At 49.1% G+C, this 17859-nt stretch overlaps 1 protein-coding gene across 42 annotated transcripts in view; it reads right to left on the bottom strand.

Moving 5' to 3' along the window:
• Positions 1 to 17859, bottom strand: part of LRRFIP1 (LRR binding FLII interacting protein 1) — a 101363-nt gene that overhangs the window by 49893 nt on the left and 33611 nt on the right. For 14 of the 42 annotated variants that reach the window (XR_011810774.1, XM_072041244.1, XM_072041237.1 and 11 more), the window contains exons 1-3: positions 14731 to 15225; positions 8409 to 8495; positions 2778 to 2795 (exon numbers count right to left, since the gene is read on the bottom strand). Coding sequence is in view for 40 of the 42 variants with exons in the window: in XM_072041244.1 (XP_071897345.1) it covers positions 2778 to 2795; positions 8409 to 8495; positions 14731 to 14832 (207 nt within the window). In the remaining 2 variants the exon portion in view is untranslated. Of the gene's footprint in view, positions 1 to 2777; positions 2796 to 8408; positions 8496 to 14730; positions 15227 to 17859 lie in introns of those variants that run through there. The other 28 variants (XM_072041241.1, XM_038182463.2, XM_038182465.2 and 25 more) reach the window with 11 other exon arrangements.

The following is a 17859-nucleotide window of genomic DNA, read 5'->3' as shown; positions in this document are numbered from 1 at the left end:
TCCTAAAAAAAAACTATTAATTAAAAAACGAGAAGAAACATCTGAGCACTTTATGATATTGCATCAGTTTATTCCTACTTTGGAGTTCTTCCTCATTAGGCAGCAAAATGATTTTCATTTAAGGTCATCTTCATTTTCATTCTGACAGCTTGAAGGGAAGGAAGCTGGTTATGAGGTAGAAATTGCAGAGAGTTGCCCCATTAGGAGGCCGTCCTGGACAACCCAAACTGCACAAAGACCTTGGGATGCTGTCAGGGGTGAGGTGAAATTGGGAAAAAATAATATTGGAAAGTATTTAGGCCAGTAATTTGAAAATGGGAAATGAATTCACTGCATTGCAGGTATAAACAGTATGTGAGCATCTCTCTGGAACAAGAACAGACAACAGTTCAAGGCATTTAACCACATCCCTACGAGGACATAGAAGCATTCCCTTCCTCTTTCCCTGTTAAAATCTATTCTTCTGCTCAAATATGTGCAGTAACCCTCTACACTGCTTATCCAGGTTGCGCTTACATGAAATTTCTCCCTTAAACTACATGAAATTAGAGAGCACTACATGAACTACGGTTTCTCAAAGCTTACGTGCTTCCTCACATGTGCTTGGACTGGTTACTTCCAGGAAGAACTGAAATATATGTGTGACAGCATGCTGTGCAATTGCGTTTTACATACATCATGTGCTGCAAATGAGCCCAATTCCTAAAATTATATGAACTCCAGCTGGTCAGGATTGTAGACATGAGCAGAACCTGCAGATTAAACTTGGTGGTAAATCAGATCAGGTAAAGCCTTATTAAAGGCTTTCTTTCCCCCAGATTTTCTGACACTAGAAACAGATTTAATTAAAAAACAAACAAAACTGTACAACCAGTGGGAAAAAAAACCTAAAACATTAATATAAAGGCAGGGAACCCCTTCTCACACCTAGGAAGGGTCCATAAACCTGCTGATGACTTTTGTAAGGTCTCCTACTTCCTTTTTCTTCTTCCCTCTGTTCTTACTTTCTGACACAGGCTTCGGAACTCGGTTTCACAGAAGGGAGATGAGGAAACACCCCCTAAAAGACTTGTAAGGCACGAATTAAATTCCACTTCCAGTCTTTTTTTCCACCATTTGAAGTGACGTAGCAATGTGCTTACTGCCCCCAGAAAAAAATCGTTAATGAAAGGGATTGCTTAGTGACTATTTGTAATCTAAACAGCACATCTCACGATGGATTTAACCAGCAGCATCTCCCATATCAGCTATTTTGTCCCATCAGCCACTTCCCAATTCTTTAAGTCATCTGCTCTGCCCAGAGGGGCCTGGCTGGAGTGAACGTATAGGTTAAAGGAGATGGAAATGCTAAAGGCTATTCATCTGGTCCTAAGTCGGATGTCTCTGCCACCCTCAAGTTCTCCTCTACCCTGAGAGGTGATACTAAAATTAAATAATTAATGACATTAATACCATTGAGAGAGAAGTCCAGATCAGATTTGCTCACTAAGTGACAGTGAGACTGCTAGACTTGCAAACTCACTCCGGGATGTTGTGAAGCTAACCCACTTATCTTCTCATCCATGTCAGGACACCAACAGTAAACAACTTCTTTGTTTCCATGGGGCTGCGTATGTACCAGGAGATTAAATTAGTGTCCATAAAGGAGACCGATAACGAGCCTGTTGATCCACGGGAAGCTGTTAATGTGATTCACTGGGTACACAGTCACTCCCCATGTAAAAACAAGAGTAAGATGTATTTGTCACCAAATGAAGCGAGTCGGGATTGAGCACCAGAGCACATGCTTTGGGCAGCCACCTTCACACACACAGGCACTTAAAGGAGAGGTCAGCGTTTCCAAAAGCACACACTGCTATGCCAAGCATTGGGAAACATGCAGCCAAGGCCAAAGCAAGCAGGCTGGGGGGTTTAGGACGCATTTATCACTCAGCAAGCAAGCAAAAAAAAAAAAATAAATCTCAGAAAAATTCATTCATTGAAATGGAAAATGGGCAGGCTTAAAGAAGTGCATGCTTTGTCCCTCCCTGCAAAACCTCTTCAGGGCTATTCTCCCTGCAGGATCCACACAGGGCGCGTGCTGGAAGTGCAGAGGGGCCAAACAGCTTTTGGTACAGGGCAAGTGACCCCCATTACAGCTATGCTGATTACTATTATTATTAGCTGAGCCACCTTTTCGAGCTACGAGGAGGAAATTAGGAAGAGATCATGCCTTCAAACCAAGGGGAAGAGTATTAAACAACATAAAAGTGCTTGTAGCTTCTTGGGCAGACGGCAGGAAGGCCGTGCACTTTATTTACAGGACAATTACAAATTCAACCACCATATCCCTGATTTACTCGGTGCCTTTCTGCAGGCAAAGTCATCTCAAAGTCACTCCTCCTGCTGGCACCTGTTAGGTGCTTGCCCAGCCTGAAATATTTCCAGCGATACACTTGGCCTTCAACAGCAACACTGCTGTACAGTGACACGGGAGCCACCCTATTTGCACGCATCGGATGGTTTGCAGAACTGCTCTTATGCTCGTTGTTCATTGCCAAATAGTCACTGGGAAAGGTTACATGAAGTCCTTGACCAGCCATTTTATGCAGGTCATCTTCCCCCACTCCCCTTTATTGCCCACCCCACCAGGCTAGGGGAGGAAAGGGGATGTAAAGGCGTGGAAATACAAAGCCTGCTGGGCATCTTCCGTTCTACAGAAGTTTTTCTGAAGTGCTAACAGGATTGGTAGTGTGAGAAAACACGCATGCAAACGAGAATGAAACAGCAAGCCCTACCTTCTGAACTTGATAGATCTAGGGGGAGAAAAAAAGGGGAAGGAAAGAAACAAGGAAAGAAAAGCGAGCGTGAATGGATGAACAGCAATGCAATGTTCCATGAGCCAGGCTAGAGGGAAAAATATCAATTTTACAGAACATACAGTAAAACATGAATACAGAAAAGTACACATTGAAATCCTGTCAAGCTGAGTGAAATGAAAGCAGGGTTTATGTTCCAGGCTTCCTCCACGTGCCTTGCTGAAATACGCTCCTGTTTGCCTACCTGCTGGACTCCTGGAGGTGCAGACACTTCTCCCTGGGCTTTGCACTGGCCGGAGACCGACCCGCTGTAAGGCAGGGCCTCTTGCCTTTCCAACTCTCCTTCTAAATGTCACAGATGCCCAAATATTCACCTGTGGTGACAGCCATGCAACAACCAGAGTAAAAGCAAACCCAGCAGTGCCTACAGAGCAGCTGTCCTTCTGCTAAGGGCAATACCAGCACTGCACATCCTCCAGCTGCGTGCGGGACAGTGTCAGCATATCAGAATGGGGGCTGCTCTAACACAGCTGAATTTAGCTGAAGCGAAGCACAGCGCTGCTCTCAGAACCGCCACTGCCTGGGTAAGCGCCGACGCTGAATAAATTCACCCACCAGCCCCCTGCTCCGTGAAGGTGAGCCAGAAGAAGGGGATGTTGCTCCAACTCCAGCCCTTCAGCTGGTCAGAGGGTGGCAGGGAGGTTTGTCCCCTGTATTTTGGGGCCAGAGGATCCTCGCCATCCGCTGCTCTCCTGGGCCACCTCAGGTGAACCCTGAGCTGGGAAGCAAAGCGCCCTCCTGCCAGTCCCTGCCTTGGTGCCCAGATCAGGTTCCCCTTCGTGATCGGGAAGGCCAACTGCAGAAGCCAACTTAATACCTCAGAAGCATTAATTCCTCTTGCTAGGAGCACCCAGGGGATAATTGAGACCCGCACTGAAAGGCAGCGTTCCCACACAACTAATCACCTCGCTGATCTGCTGCTAAGAAAGCCTCTAAGAGGAAAATGAAGGCAAGCCTCCCACCGTTCCCAAGAGCAGGGGCTGATCTGCACATGCAGAGCGCTTTATCTGCGCAGGAAGCCAAGCACCGCAGCTTTACGTGCGGCTGTTGTTCCTCTAGCTCTGCCGTGGATGTGTCTCCCACGCCATGCTCCATATACACACTGGTACACGGATGCTTTCTGAGGGCTGTTCCGTAGCTTTCAGAGCAGGCCACGCATGCCTTTATTCTCCAAACCCCGACGCTTCAGGCTTGGCACAGCAGGTGCTCCTGGTGCATGCAGCAGGGCACTGAAGAGGTTTTGTGTCCAGGACCCAGATTATGGGTGGCTACGATAACAACAGGGCCCTTGTTTGGGGCCGGGCACATCAGAGCAGTGGAGAGGACACAGGGACAGAGCCGTGTTTGTTGTCCTCACTGTCACCACCTTTCACAAACCTGGGGTTTCTCGGTCAGCCGTTACATCAGCTCGTCTCTGAAGTGACTGGTCTCTAATCAGCGTGCTGTCCTTGTTAGATAACACGGAAGAGGGAAAAAAACTCTTTCAAACAGTCCTCTCCATTGCAGGTATGCCCCCCACTAAGAGCTTAACAGCCAACAGACTTCTGAGCAGCCACCGGTCTTAGAAAGCACTTTCCTTCTCTTATGGTATCACAAAAATGTGCTTTGCCCACAGTATTAGTGGCAGGCTCTGACTGACATGAGAGAAAAAAAAACACCACAAAGTACTGGCAATGCATTTTATGCCACCAGAAGCATAAATGCAAAGGAGGACAAATGCATGCCAAGTGTGCCAGGGAAGGAAAACTGACAAAGCAGCAAAGGCAAATTTTTTTCTGTCTTGAAACATAACTGTTGGATAAGTCTTGGAAACAGGGCTTTAATAAATTTTATTGCAAGCTTCTACAAAAAAAAAAAAAAAAAAAAAAAAAAATCTCTGCAGTTTAACCTGGTAACCTCGCTAGAATTAACAGTTTGGTACTCAGAGAAACCAGCCAGCTCTTGACTTGTTCTGCTGTGAGTGAACAATAAATACCTGCACGCACACAAGCGTTTGACTCAGCACCAAACACAGCCCTGCAGCAGGAACCAGACGGACCAACCTTTGGCTCTGCGAGCATTTAAGGAGCACGGCAGCAGGGTGGGGGCAGCACAGGACCCGTAGGTGCCAGGAGTCCTATCAGCTACGTGCCACCACCTCTGACAGTCACCCACGCGGCTGAGCAAGGCAATTGGCATCTGCCTCTCCTGCTCTGACTTACTGCGTGCTTAAGGGTGCCAGAAAGCCTGCAGCAGCCTCCTGCTTAATCGCTTGCATCTCTGGTGGCTAGCAGCAGCAGCAGCAAGCAGTGCAGAGCAAGTTCACGCGGCTGTGTTCAAGCACATCTGTGCCTTTCTCAGAGACTCTCCACGAGGAGCCTTGCTCTGTCAAATACACGCGATTCAGGACCGACCACTGCCCTTGTCTTCACAGAGCAGCATAGATCGTGGTTCCTGTGCTTGTTTTCTTTCAGAAAACACCCTTTACCTGGCTTACTTCTCTGTTAGACTTGCACGTGTGCTCTCCTTACCTTCCTCTCCCTGACAGCACGCTGCTGCTCGGCCTGAGATGGTATCAGGCGATGAGATGAAACCACCTTCCCAAACACATCTGGGATCCTGTTCCACCACCCAGCACTGCAGCAGCCTTCTGTCGCAGCTTTCCCACATCGCACGGCACAGTTCTTTACTCCTAAAGCCGTCTATACCTTACATTCCCAACTCAATTTACATGAAGCAAAGGCTCATCCCGCACCTGCAGCAAGCCTGCTGACCACCACCTAAACCCAGGCTGCCTGCCATGAGCTCCTCACCATACGCTCCTCTGAAAGGAAAAGGACTGGTCAATAAGGTGGCTGATAACAAACACAACTTCCAGAAGAATCACCTGTGCTGAAATTTCTGCTGTGCTACATTAAGGCAATCCTGCCAGAAGGAGCTTGGTGTGGTATCGCACACTCCCCACCATTTACTGGTGAGCTTTATTACACTGTGACTAATCTTTGGGGCACTCCTCACATGTGGCTACTTTAACAGCTTTCTAATGAAACAGCTGCTCCTTCTACTACAGAGACTTCTATGATAGACAACAAAAATCTCAGGTACCTTGTGCATTTGCATTTCCAGCAAGAAGAACATGAGCTAAATCATATACACAGCCTCATGATGCAGAAATTATCCAATTATTTTAAAGTTAGGAAAAATGAAAGACAGATTAAGAAACATCTTTAATACTTGCTGGTGGGCAGGACAGGAGTCAGTCTCTAGTCCAAATCCAAATCAGTAAAACACCCTATTTCACTGCCAGTGGGAGCTATATTGCCATGTTTATAGCTTGTAATGGGAACATCTGGAAACTTTTAACCTAGGCCAACAGCATACATACATTCTCAAGAGATCCATGCTCCACCAGAAGCCTGTCAGAGCATGTACACTGCTTGAAGCATGAACAAGTAAGCGCACATGCAATAAATTTATTCATTGCTTTTTAAATCCCATAACCGGCTCTAAGAAGCCTTCTGAAGTGGTAGCGCTTAAAGCTCTGGTTGTTTGACATGTGTGAATGTGCTATTTATTTCTCTGAAGAGTTTGGGAAGGAAAAGGAAGATGGCAGACAGCAAGCTATCCAGACACCAGTATCACCACAGTATGTTCTCCAAAGAAGCAGCTGCCAAATCCCTTGTGCTGATCGCTACTCAGGGTTTTATTTATCTGTGCTCTCTTTTATTATATTTGGAAGTTATCTGTGGCAATGAAAAGCTTTGTGCAGCCACCCTCATTAGCTCTACCTTGCATCTGGGGGCTGAGATGAAGCTATGTGAAAAATCCAGGGAATATCCAAGCTTGCGAAATATTAAGCAAGTGTGCAGTCACAGTCTGTAATTTATGCCAGTGAATTACAAAACAGATTGTAGTGAGTATCTGGGTTAGCTTGCACTGAACTCCCTGTGTTAGCGTGACACCCTGTACCATTCCATTTCCATCTACATAAGGAGATTTTCACCAAGTTTCAGATCAGTTATTTGTGGGAGCACACGGAACCTTTGCAGGCTTTAGCTTCCATACCAACATTTCAATTTACTAGGATGCCCTTTGCAGCAGCAGCTTTTAATCTTCAAGGGGTCATCAAGGCTCATTAGTGTCATCTGCAAATTAGATGGTAATGCTGTCAGCTGCCACAACACCCATACTTAGTTCGCAGCCCAAACAAAACACCTACTGTTTGTCTGCTGGGGCTCCCAGGGGCTGCTGAGCAACTCCATCACACTACAGGCACACCAGGAGGCCTCACGGTACCAACACTCATCCACGGTGCAACCCTCATGGCCATGGGCTGGGCTACAAGGAGCATCCCTCGACAAGCAGCAGCTGTAGCACTAAAAGGATCCGCTCTTCTACGGGCACTGTGCTTGCAGCAGTGCCCCCCTGCAGCTCTTCCTTCTGGGGTGTTTGCAGGAACTTCCAACCCGGCTGCGGGGTGCTAAGGCACATCCAAACGTGCCTCAGCTTGGCGAGGCACAAAGCTCGGTATGGGCAAACTGCCCACCAACTTCTGTTCCAGGCTGTTCTGTTCCTTCTCTGCATCCCAAAGCACAGATGTATGCTGCTTCTTCCTGCATAACCCCTCCTCCAAAATCCTTACTTCTTCCCTTTCCATCAAAACTTATTTTACTTGGATAAATTAAATTATGATTGCTGTTGACCCTGCTAGGTCTACTCTGCTGTTTCAATAAATCTCACTTCATTTTTGTTCACTGGACATCAGCAAATGTAAGTTTTAAGCCCTACTGCTTGTCACACCACTGGGTTGGTCAACCTGTGCTCCCAGCTCCATTTTAATGGCACTGTCTGAGCTTCTGTGGCTTCAAAACAAACCACTGCTCCCAGCTTCCTGGAGTGGAGAGAACACCACGCAGCTCAGCTCCTACCCACCAGAACAGGAGCAGAAGTGGCTGGTTTGGTCTTCAGGATCATTCATGACTATTTCTACTCTGGACACCCACGATCTGCCCTCACACTGACACGTAACTTTGCTGATTGCACAAAAACAACAGTTTTTTCCAAGGGTTTTGAGAGGCTATGCTGGGGATTTCATCCAAAAGCGCTGGAGTAGGCAGTGTTTTACCAAGTTCAGTTTCCAACTGTCAGCCACCAAATTTTACCTCTGCCCACAGCAGACCATCATTTTTATGAACAGGACAACCCCAATTTCACAGCAACGAAGTGACACGGCTTGCAAGAAGAGAGCCACAGGAGGGCCAGGACTCTCCCTCCCTCAGTATTCCCAAGGAAATGTTAGGAATTCACCCCCAGTGCGCACACAAACAAGCTGCATACCTCCGAGTTTAATATTAAACAATGATTACAAGCTAACTAACCACTGGTGTTTCTCTGGGAATTGTTATACTGGATTATTCAGTGAATTATTTTTCCTGGCCATTTTATTTGCTATCCTACGATAGCAAATAAAACCGAGGAGCACCAGCTCCACTCGGACTGAGGTCTCAGCCAAGCAGAGGCTGGCCCCCTGTTCCAGGTTCTTGGATCGTGCCCCCAGCACCTCGCACGTACCTCCTTCTGCTGCCGCTCCAGCTCCTTCATTCGGATCTCCCGTGCCTCTGCCCGCGCCGCTCGCTTCGCCGCCAGCCTTGCTTCAGCCTGCAGAAGGGAACACAGCGGTGAAATCACAGCCGGGCGCTCCGACGCGAAGCGCGCTCGTTCAGCAGGGCCCCAGACACGGAGGCTGGACTCGGCAGGGCTGTAAACACACCTGTAGGAGTTAATTCCCTCCTGCAGGGAATGGCCCTGCCTTCCACAGCTTGTTGTGCTTCCCCGGCAGGTAATGCACCCGTGTGCGGGCACTACCCCCAGTTAGCAGCCGCCTTGAGCAGAGCCCCGTGCCTCTTTAATTACCAGTTGTGGGGCTGGAGAGGAAACACTGCTAGGGAGAACACGGCCGGATTGATTTATTTAAGAAAGGCAGGTCTGGCTTGTTTGTTTTTTTCCCCCCATGCGGTGCAATTGTTTTTTTTATTGATGAGTTAATTGGACCCACAATAAACACGTTACGTGCTGTTCTTCCCGGCGGCTGACACGGTGTGAGCGCACAGGCGGGTGCAGCGGCTCGGCGAACGCTGCCTTTCAGCACAACTACACACCACCAGGGCTGGAACGATGGAGGCAAGGGAACAGGGATCCCAAGCAAACACATCGGCTCCATCTGAGCATCCAGACATCGCCATTCAAGCCCAAAGCTCTCTGGAGGGGGAAACCTGCCAAGAACAGGCCTCCCACGAGAGCTATAGAGCTTCCTCATTTCGACGGGGTTGGAAGTGCCAGAACGGGCTGGGAAGGAACATTTTTAATAATCTGGTTTAAATCCCAGGCGAAAACAGGAAGCCTGATGTGCAAAGTCAGCTCAGCTTTGGTCCGGTGGGATTGTGAGCGGTGCATCCAGTGTGATTCAGGAGGGCTGGGCAGGGAGCAAGTGGGATTGCACACTATTGTCACTCTAGGAGGGCACCCAACTCAACTCCCCTGGCCCCAGAGCTGCTCCCTGTAAGCAAAATACCTGTTTTTGCAGGAAAAACTACAATAACATGCAGGTCGAGCATACAGAAAGTCAGAGCACCAGCTCTTTCGCTAGCACTCCTAAACAGAAAGAAAACCAAGAGGAAAAATAAAGGTATCCTGCCCACCCCCAAAAAATGTTCAACCACTCGGACCAGGAGGAAGAGGGCTACGATTTTCAGGTAACAGGGAAGGGCTGGGGAAAGCCAAGCACAAGCTCCTGTATGGGAAGTCTGAGATCCCGCAGCGTTGTACACCTTAAATCCTCATCAAAAATAACAACGAAGAATCTGAATTAGACAGTCCCTCGGCAAAAAATAAAAAATAAAAGTAAAAATAATAATAACAGGCACACAGCCAGCAGACGTGTTATATATCTATAGATCTTGGGGACTGTTTCAGCTCCCTGTTGTGCAAATGCCACACATTGAAATGAAAGGAGTTTCTAATCCGTACACCCCAGATGCCTTCAGCTTGAGAAACCACTTGCAACACCAGAAAACCTGCTCAGAGGGTAAAAGCGTCCACGGCAGAAAGAGCCAATGTTGGCTTGGCTCTTTTCAGCTCCTGGTCTGAATTTTGAGGCAATTAGCTGGGTTCTGGAAAAAAAACCATGAACACACCTGTGTGCCCTACCAGGGACAGAGGTTCCAGGCTGTGAGGTCTGCAAGTTTTTAAGACAGCCACTGTATAAAAGTGCTCCAAGGCATATGCTCAAAATAAGGAATCACGGTGCTGGAAGAAGCCTTGGATTGACTTTACATGATCCCTCTTTACCTGAAAAGAAACCTAAATAACAAGAGGGCGACACAAAGCCAGGATTATTTGGATGTTAAAATGATTGTGGGTATCTCCCTTATGAATTTCAACAACCAGCTGATCTCCCAGATTAGAAAAAAAACAGCTGTATGTACAATGCAGCTGCTGTGCTTTACACACATCTGCATCTCCCCATACGTTCTCCTCGTATCACAAGGGCCAAAGGATTCACAGCCTTGCAAGCTGTACTGCACAAGTACACATCCTCCAGAACTGAGCACAACGATGAAACAAAACTTGGAAAATGAAAGAAAAAAACAATATTCCAAGCCCTCCCTGAGAAAAGGCTTGCCAGTTCCCTGGATACCAGCACTGACTGCAGTGAGTTGGCTTTCTGAGCATCCCATTTAATGGCACGTTATGTATATGTGTATATACAGGATACGTTTTGGTTTTAGATGCAATCCATGGGGAGCCTCCAATTTACTGTATTACAGCTTTGAAGCCCTCGCCTGCTCATACAGAGCCAATTTTCAAACCTTTAAGACATGCAGGAGTAAAAATACATTTTCCTTTAGTATCCCGGATTGGCTCACGTCCTGGAACGAGCATATGTTTTTTATGAACTTTGTCTTTCCAGGACCACATGGCTCCTCAGCATTAAGTAGCTGTCACCACAAGCAAGGGAACAAAATATTCCAGATCCTTTTAAATAGCTTTTGAATTAGGATTTTTTCAAACTTAACAAATCCTGCCATTAGCACGTACCTACTGGCACCTCTGTTAGAAGCCAGTGCAAGGTTATTCCACCCCAAGCACTAACCAGCACTTCCAAGTGACTCGCTCGTGTAGCACCAAAGCATCCCAGACACTTTCTGGCTGCAGGGGCCACGGGAGGTCTCTGCTCCCAGCCCTGAGCAGTGCTGGCACCAAGCTCTGACCCCGCTGCTCAGGGTTTTGTCCACCTGGGTCTTGAAAACCACCGAGGTTGGAGGCTTTGCAGCTTTTCAGGGCCGCTGCTTTGATGCCTGGCCATCCTCATACAGACTTTTTTCCCCTCCTGCATCATGTCAAGACCCATCCTCTCCCAATTTGACCTCACCTCCTCCACGCATCCCCCATGAAGAGCCAGCCTGTTGGCTTCTCAGTAGCCTCATCTTACACAGTGGAGGAACGAAGGGCAGCCTTCCATGAGCCTGGTATTTTGCAGCAAATTCCATGAGTGAGCTGACCATTACATTTCAGACATGTTCCTCGGGGTGCTGGGTGCTGTCTAGGTGATCACTGAATTGTTTCCAATCCAGCTTATTTTGTTACCTTTAGGCAAAGGTGTGAGAGGGTCAGATTTATTATGGACCTCTTCCTCAAAAGCAGGAGCACGACTCAGCTTGTCTCAGTTCAGCAGACCACACACTTGGGCTGCATTTTCGCATTAACAGCTCTCTGCTATAAATACCTCGGTTTCTTGCACAGCCTGCAAAGCACGGCGTGAGCTCAGCCTTTCTCCCCGTGCTGACTGCCCCAAAACAGGCTCTGCCTGAACAGCCCTGGCCTCCCTCCAGCCCCAGCACTGCCAGAGCAGACCCGAGTCACCTCGCCCATACCCCGACAAGGGCCACAATGCTGCTCAGCACACCTCCAGCGGCGACGAGCGCAGGCAGACTTCGAAAATTCGGAGTACAAAAGCTAAAATGAGAGTCTCGAGGCTGCTAAAACAAACAGCTATTGAAGGGATTTGAGATGAGATAAATCACTGAGACCGAAGGAAGCAAATCTTAGAACCATCTAAAATTCGCTGCCGACTCCGTGAGTAACGCAGGCCTCATCAGAAGTGACAGATCACTGGCAAAAACAGACGAGTAAGAACACAAAGCCTAATTGCACTCATTAAAGAGCTTTTGTAACTCCCTTCTTATGAAGCATCGCGCATCTGACAAAGATTGCTGGCGGCTTCAGCTGAACTGTGCGTGCCATCCAAAAAAAACCTGCAGGGTCTTCATGCAAAGCCCCGTGGGCAAAACGAGAGACGGCAACCACGCTGCCGAGAGGAGTGTGGAGACCCACAGCAGCTGAAAAAGAATTGTCTTATTTCGGGGAAGTCGCTGGAACTCTCCAAGTACACATCCTGCATTTTTGTCATTTCAGTGCAGTCGCCCGCAGTGATTTATAGCTGCAGACGCCCTGCGAAGTGCGTGTGTTGCTTTTGCCTGTCCTCCTGCTCTGTGCCCCACAGCCCTGCTTAACGCTGGGTTCAGTGTTCAGAGGAAGATCCAGCCCTGCGCAGCAGATCCTTATCGTGCACGAAGGAGTTTGGCACCTTCGGCCCTGCGACCTGCTTCGTTACCTCTGTGCGACGCCGTCCAAGAACAAGCTGGACACCAGCCGGGCAGGGCCAGCAGTGTTTCCTCCCCCTGTTTGCCCCACGGGGCTGCGGGGAGAAATGGGAATATCCACAGCTGTGGGGTCAACCTGTGCTGTGCCCAGCGCTGCTGCACGAAGCACAATGCTGGAGGAAGCGGGGACTTCCCGGCTCCGAGCGCGGCGTCCTCTCACCCGGGGAAGCTGGATGTCCATTATCGTCCCGACGAGAGAATTATGGAGGTGCCTTGGTTAGGTAGAGGCTGATGACACACATCCTGAAGGTGTGCATTCGCGGAGCTTTTCCTTTCTGCAGCGTTCAAGGGTTCATTGTTACACTGGAAGCCCCAAGAAATAGCCAACAAAGGCAGGAAATTATGCTGCTTTTTTGAGCACTGAAAAAAATTATGTGGACTTACCACAGAGAGCTACACGCATAGAAGGTTTCAATCTATACAAAGCTCTCCTTAAATCCAACGTACTCAAAATGATCTGCTTCTAAGGCTAAAAATTAAGATTAGGTTTGTTTTTTGTATTTTGCGGAGGGCTGGAGCGTTTGTTAGCTTGCCAGCATGAAACCATATTCAGAAAGCTCTCTGATCCCAACACCGCAGACATTTTAAGACATATGTTTGCCCGACTAAATGATACCTGCAAGCCCTGCAACAGCTATTACATGTTTCTGTAACAGCTATTCTCAGGCTGAGTTGCTTGCCAATGTGCCCAACACAGAGCCAGCAATTGGCGTTTGCTGCGAGCACAACTTTTCATGGGTGCTGCCATCCCGCTCCTGTGTTCTGCAGGTGAAAGCTTTTTCCTGAAGCGTTGCACAACGGTTCGCTCCCTTTACGTCAGTCACATGCTTCGTTAGCCAAAAGAAATCTGATAAGGCTTGGTGTACTTCTCAAAAAGGTACGGCTTATTTGGACAAGTAGCACCTGACTTGCTGTATCCCCACAGTGCAGCAGGCGCACAAATTCACCGCAGGAAACCCGCAGCACTGCTGTCCTCTGCCTCCCCTCCGCTCCAGCAACAAGTGATGGAAACCAGCGAGCCCCAGGAGCTGCTCCTGAATTATCACACGCTCCTTCACCCTGAAATGAGGCTGTCTGGAAATGACTTCTGTGGTTAGAGGTCACTCACCTGCATTTTTTTGCAGCCGAGTTGGGATTATAAATAAATACACTTTGCACCATTTAATCATCTGATGGCGAGCCTGTGAATCACGCAGGGATTGCTCAGCCCACATCCTGCCCAGCTTACCTTTCTCTTACATGTAAATGGCTCAGAGGGCAGCAGGTTCGCCTAAATATAAACCAAGGATTCCTTGCTAACCACCACCCTTTAGGCAGAGAGGCCCATTATGGGCTCGTCTGACAGCTCCCCTCTGAACCACGGGGTGACAGCGAGGAACGAGGAACGGGGAGAGCGACAGCTTGTGTCAGCAGCTGAGAAATCCCTCCTTTAAAACTTCATGCAGGCTCGGGGCTGTTTTGAAACTTGTAGGAAGCACAGACCCAATTCAGCTGATGTATCTGCTCCCATAACAAACTGAGCAGCGAGCAGCTTACGTTTTTGTGCCTTATTTTTGAAAAGCCTTAGAAAACTCCCAGCCTTTAGCAGAGCTAGCTGCCTGTGACTGCCAGTCAGGGGCAAAACCAGGCACCTTACTCGCTGCAGCGCTACCGTGAATTACACACATGCCCAAAATAAGGCTAAATTCTCATAGACTGTTCCAAATCATAGAAAAAAACACATGTAAAAAAGCCACAGCACTTTCTCTAAGCATCCACGATCATTATGCTTGAATTCAGGCAAAGGCACAGGCAGCTGGGGCAGAAACCTGTAGGAAGCAACCTCACAACACAGCAGAGCCGAGCAGCTCGATAAATGCCCAGGAACCTCATGGTATCCAGGGGACTGCAAAATACCGGTGGGACTACAGGCACAGTCCCTGCTGGGCTGAAAAAAAATAACAAACCACAAAGGTTTGTTGTTTTTTTGGTTTTTAGGCATGTTCAGTGCAAACACACACCAGCACGAGGGGAGCTGACTGAAGGCTGAGCAGCCCGGGAAGAGCTGAACGAGTACAGGTGCCTCCCCTGCCCCTGCCCCACTGGGATTTTGGGGCTGGGGCAGCCGGGGAGCCCTGGGCAGCACAGCAGCCCTCCCTCTCCCTCCCTCCTTCTCCCTCCGTTTGCCTTACCAGTTTCTGAGCTTCTGGGCTCAGGCAGTCTGCTTCCGTCTGCATGGCCGCAGCCTGTTCTTCGCATGAAAAACCGAAAGAAAAAATGGAAAGTGGTAACATAAATCCCCAGTGCTAATCGCTAGCTCCCTGCTGGGGGGCACGCAGCCCTCCTGGCGTCCCACGGGTGCCGGCACAAAGCTCTGACACCCCGGGGACGAAGTCCAAGCCTGGTTCCTTGCTCGCTCAGCGGGCTGCCGACGCTCGGCTCTGAGTCAGCAGCGTGCGCGCAGCAGCGACAGGCAGCCACAGCCCCGTCCCGAGCCGTCGGGCTCCATCAGCAGCCTCAGGATGTCACGAGCAGCGCAGCAGCTTGCCCCAGCGCGCCTCGGGGTTTCCTTGCGGGCGGCAACTTCCATCGGGCGCGGTGCCAAAATCTCCCCCAGACCCAGGCGGCTTCGGCAAAGCAGCTGGTGGCAGCGCTACCGTGAAGTGCTTCCCCTCGGCAGAGAAAGGGTTGTGAGGGTGGTTTCCAAGCTCCCCGGGCTCGTAACCTCCTCGATAAACACCAGCACAACTGAAACTCCCTGCTCAGTGCATGGCCCTCTGGGCAACACATCCAAGCCGCGTCTCTGAGCACGCTGCAGATAACACCCAGCAGCACCTGAACAGATCCCTATGTCTATCTATTCACACGGCCAGCATTTGCATCTCAGAAATAAACCACCTAACGGTGGCTAATTTGCTGCAATTATACCAAAACGGTGTGCAGGGTTGTGGGGAGCTAAGCTTAAAACGAGTGATCTGAGCTGGTTACTCCAGCATGGGCTGAATTCTTTAGGAAATAGCAATTACATGCTAAATGACACAGACAACAAAAAAAAAAAAAGTGAACAAAAAGCATTTTCTAAGTCTCAAGGTGCTGCAGAGCAGGAATAGGGAACGTTGGCTGGACAAAAAAAGGCAGTTGTGTGTTTCAAGAGGTCTTTGGTGATGAACTAGATGGGACTAAAACATGCTGGGGGGCCACAAAAAAAAAATCAGGAAAAGAATTAGAGAACACAGGTGTTTAAGCAGCACTACATGTGTCAATGCCTCAAGATCCACCTAAGAAAATTCGATGAATAGAGCAGAGACCCTGTCTCCAAAGACATTAGTGCCACCTCGATCCCACCCGATTTGATGGGAGAAGCAGAGGCAGGGCAGGGAGGAGGAGCGGAGCGCCAGCAGCTCCTCGCAGCCGCTGAGATTCCGCAGCAGCAACAATACCAAACACCACGACTCATCTCTTCCTGGCACCGGCTCTTCTTGGGCTGCCCAGACGCAAAACAGGGCGCTCCCTTAGCAACTAAACCCCGCTCGCTCTTTTCCTGGTCACCGGCAAAGGTTGGGACCTCGTGCAGCCTCCACCCAGCAGCTGAGCTCAGTTTTTCCATGAGCTGCTCACCTCGCACCGAGAAGCCGGCTCCTCACCCTGGCAGAGCACCCTGTTCCTGCATCTTCTGTGCCGCTGACAATGTTTTAGCTAATTATGGAAGCGCTGGCACTATTCTGCATTCGGAGGGTAGGATGCTGGCTGGATTCGTTGGCAGGCGCTGGACACAGCCGTGTCCCGTTGCTCCTGGAGAGGCTGGGCACACACACGGGGAGGCTCTGCAGGTGTGAAACTGGTTCTCTGCCTTCCATCCGACTCCAAAGCCTTCCATTTCTGGAAGCTACAGGTATTTTTTCCCCTTAACCAGCGTTTTGCTTCATTACAGGGTAAAATACTCAATCTTGCTTTAAAAAAAAATCTGAAAAAAGCGAACAGACTTAAGTCTACTTCAAGTGTGTGCATGAAAGCAGAAATAAATTAACAGATCTAAACAATGCATGCTCCTGTGAAACAGGAAAATAATCACATGTCTCAAAGCTGTGTATATATAAACATTAACTAGAAAAAGTCAGGCTTAAGCCACTCTGGAAGATGATAACTGGAGCTTCAAAGACACACAGCTGCCTCGTGTTCAGGTTCCTCTTGGTGAAGACGAACTAGCCAGGATGTACTTCAGGCACGCCTGCACAGCAAGACGTGAAACAGCCAGCAAAAGGGAGGCCCAGCACACCTTGAATGCAGCCCAAATTCAGTACAGACCAAACATCCCTCACTTACATTTAACACTCACCTATTTCACTTCCCTGAGCAGCTCGTACTGCAATCAGGAACCAGGCCAACGTAACGTGCTCAGGAAACGCTGCCCTACTCAGCTGGTACAAAACACAGCCCTAAGCCCTTTATTTCAGGCTGATAACGCTCCCGCCTGCCACATTTCCCTTGCCCTCTGCCAGTAAGGGCAGAGGATGCCAGAAAGTCCCACTGACCGGAGGAAAAGCGAGTGCTGCAGGTCCTGGCACGACCCAGGAGCCCAACATGGAGCAGAGTGCCTTGTTTTGTGGCTGCAGCCCGGTGGTGCTGCTTTTCTCAGTATCCTCGAGTCCAGCACAAGTTACCTGGGGTTCCCCCTCAGCGCTCAGTTCCTCATCTGGGCACAGCAGAGCCAATGCAGAGACCCAAAAGCCAAAGGCAGATGTGAAAAGCACCTCTGGGCCATGGCAGTTTGCTCCACAGTAGGGCAGGAGCCATTCCCTTACGTTAGTTCTGCAGGAAAAATGTCACACACACCTTTTTCTGATTACTTCTGAAATCGATACAGAACCCGAGATGTTTGTTTTCACTTTGATTACTCAAGAAAACACTTCATGCCTCAGGGTAAATCACAATAAACAAGTGCACTACAGACCTCCAGGTTGAACTCAAGGAGCAGGTGGTCATTCCCATCGTCACCAACTTCCATTTCTCAGCGATACGGAGCTGACAGCATCCAAAACACGAGCTGGGGCATGGCTGAGCTGATCTGCCACACGGTGTGGTTCATTTGGTTTGGACAGGCCAGCAGGTGCTGATGGGTTTCCCAGGAAGAGGAACTCTGCAGCCACATCATGCTCTCCTCCTCACCTCTCCTTCCTCCTGGTGCTCGTGCCCTAGGGTGACACCGCACTCCTACACAAACACAGGCCTAAATCTTAAACATCCAATTCAGAAAACTGCAAGGAGAAGCGCTCTGAAACAATCCCTTACCTGCAACTGCAGAGTAATTGTGCCATAAGGAA

This window comes from Anas platyrhynchos, chromosome 7 (genome assembly GCF_047663525.1).
Source record: "Anas platyrhynchos isolate ZD024472 breed Pekin duck chromosome 7, IASCAAS_PekinDuck_T2T, whole genome shotgun sequence".
Lineage (NCBI taxonomy): Eukaryota > Metazoa > Chordata > Aves > Anseriformes > Anatidae > Anas > Anas platyrhynchos.
The sequence above is the reverse complement of the archived record's forward strand: the minus strand, read 5'-3'. Positions and strand labels throughout refer to the sequence as shown.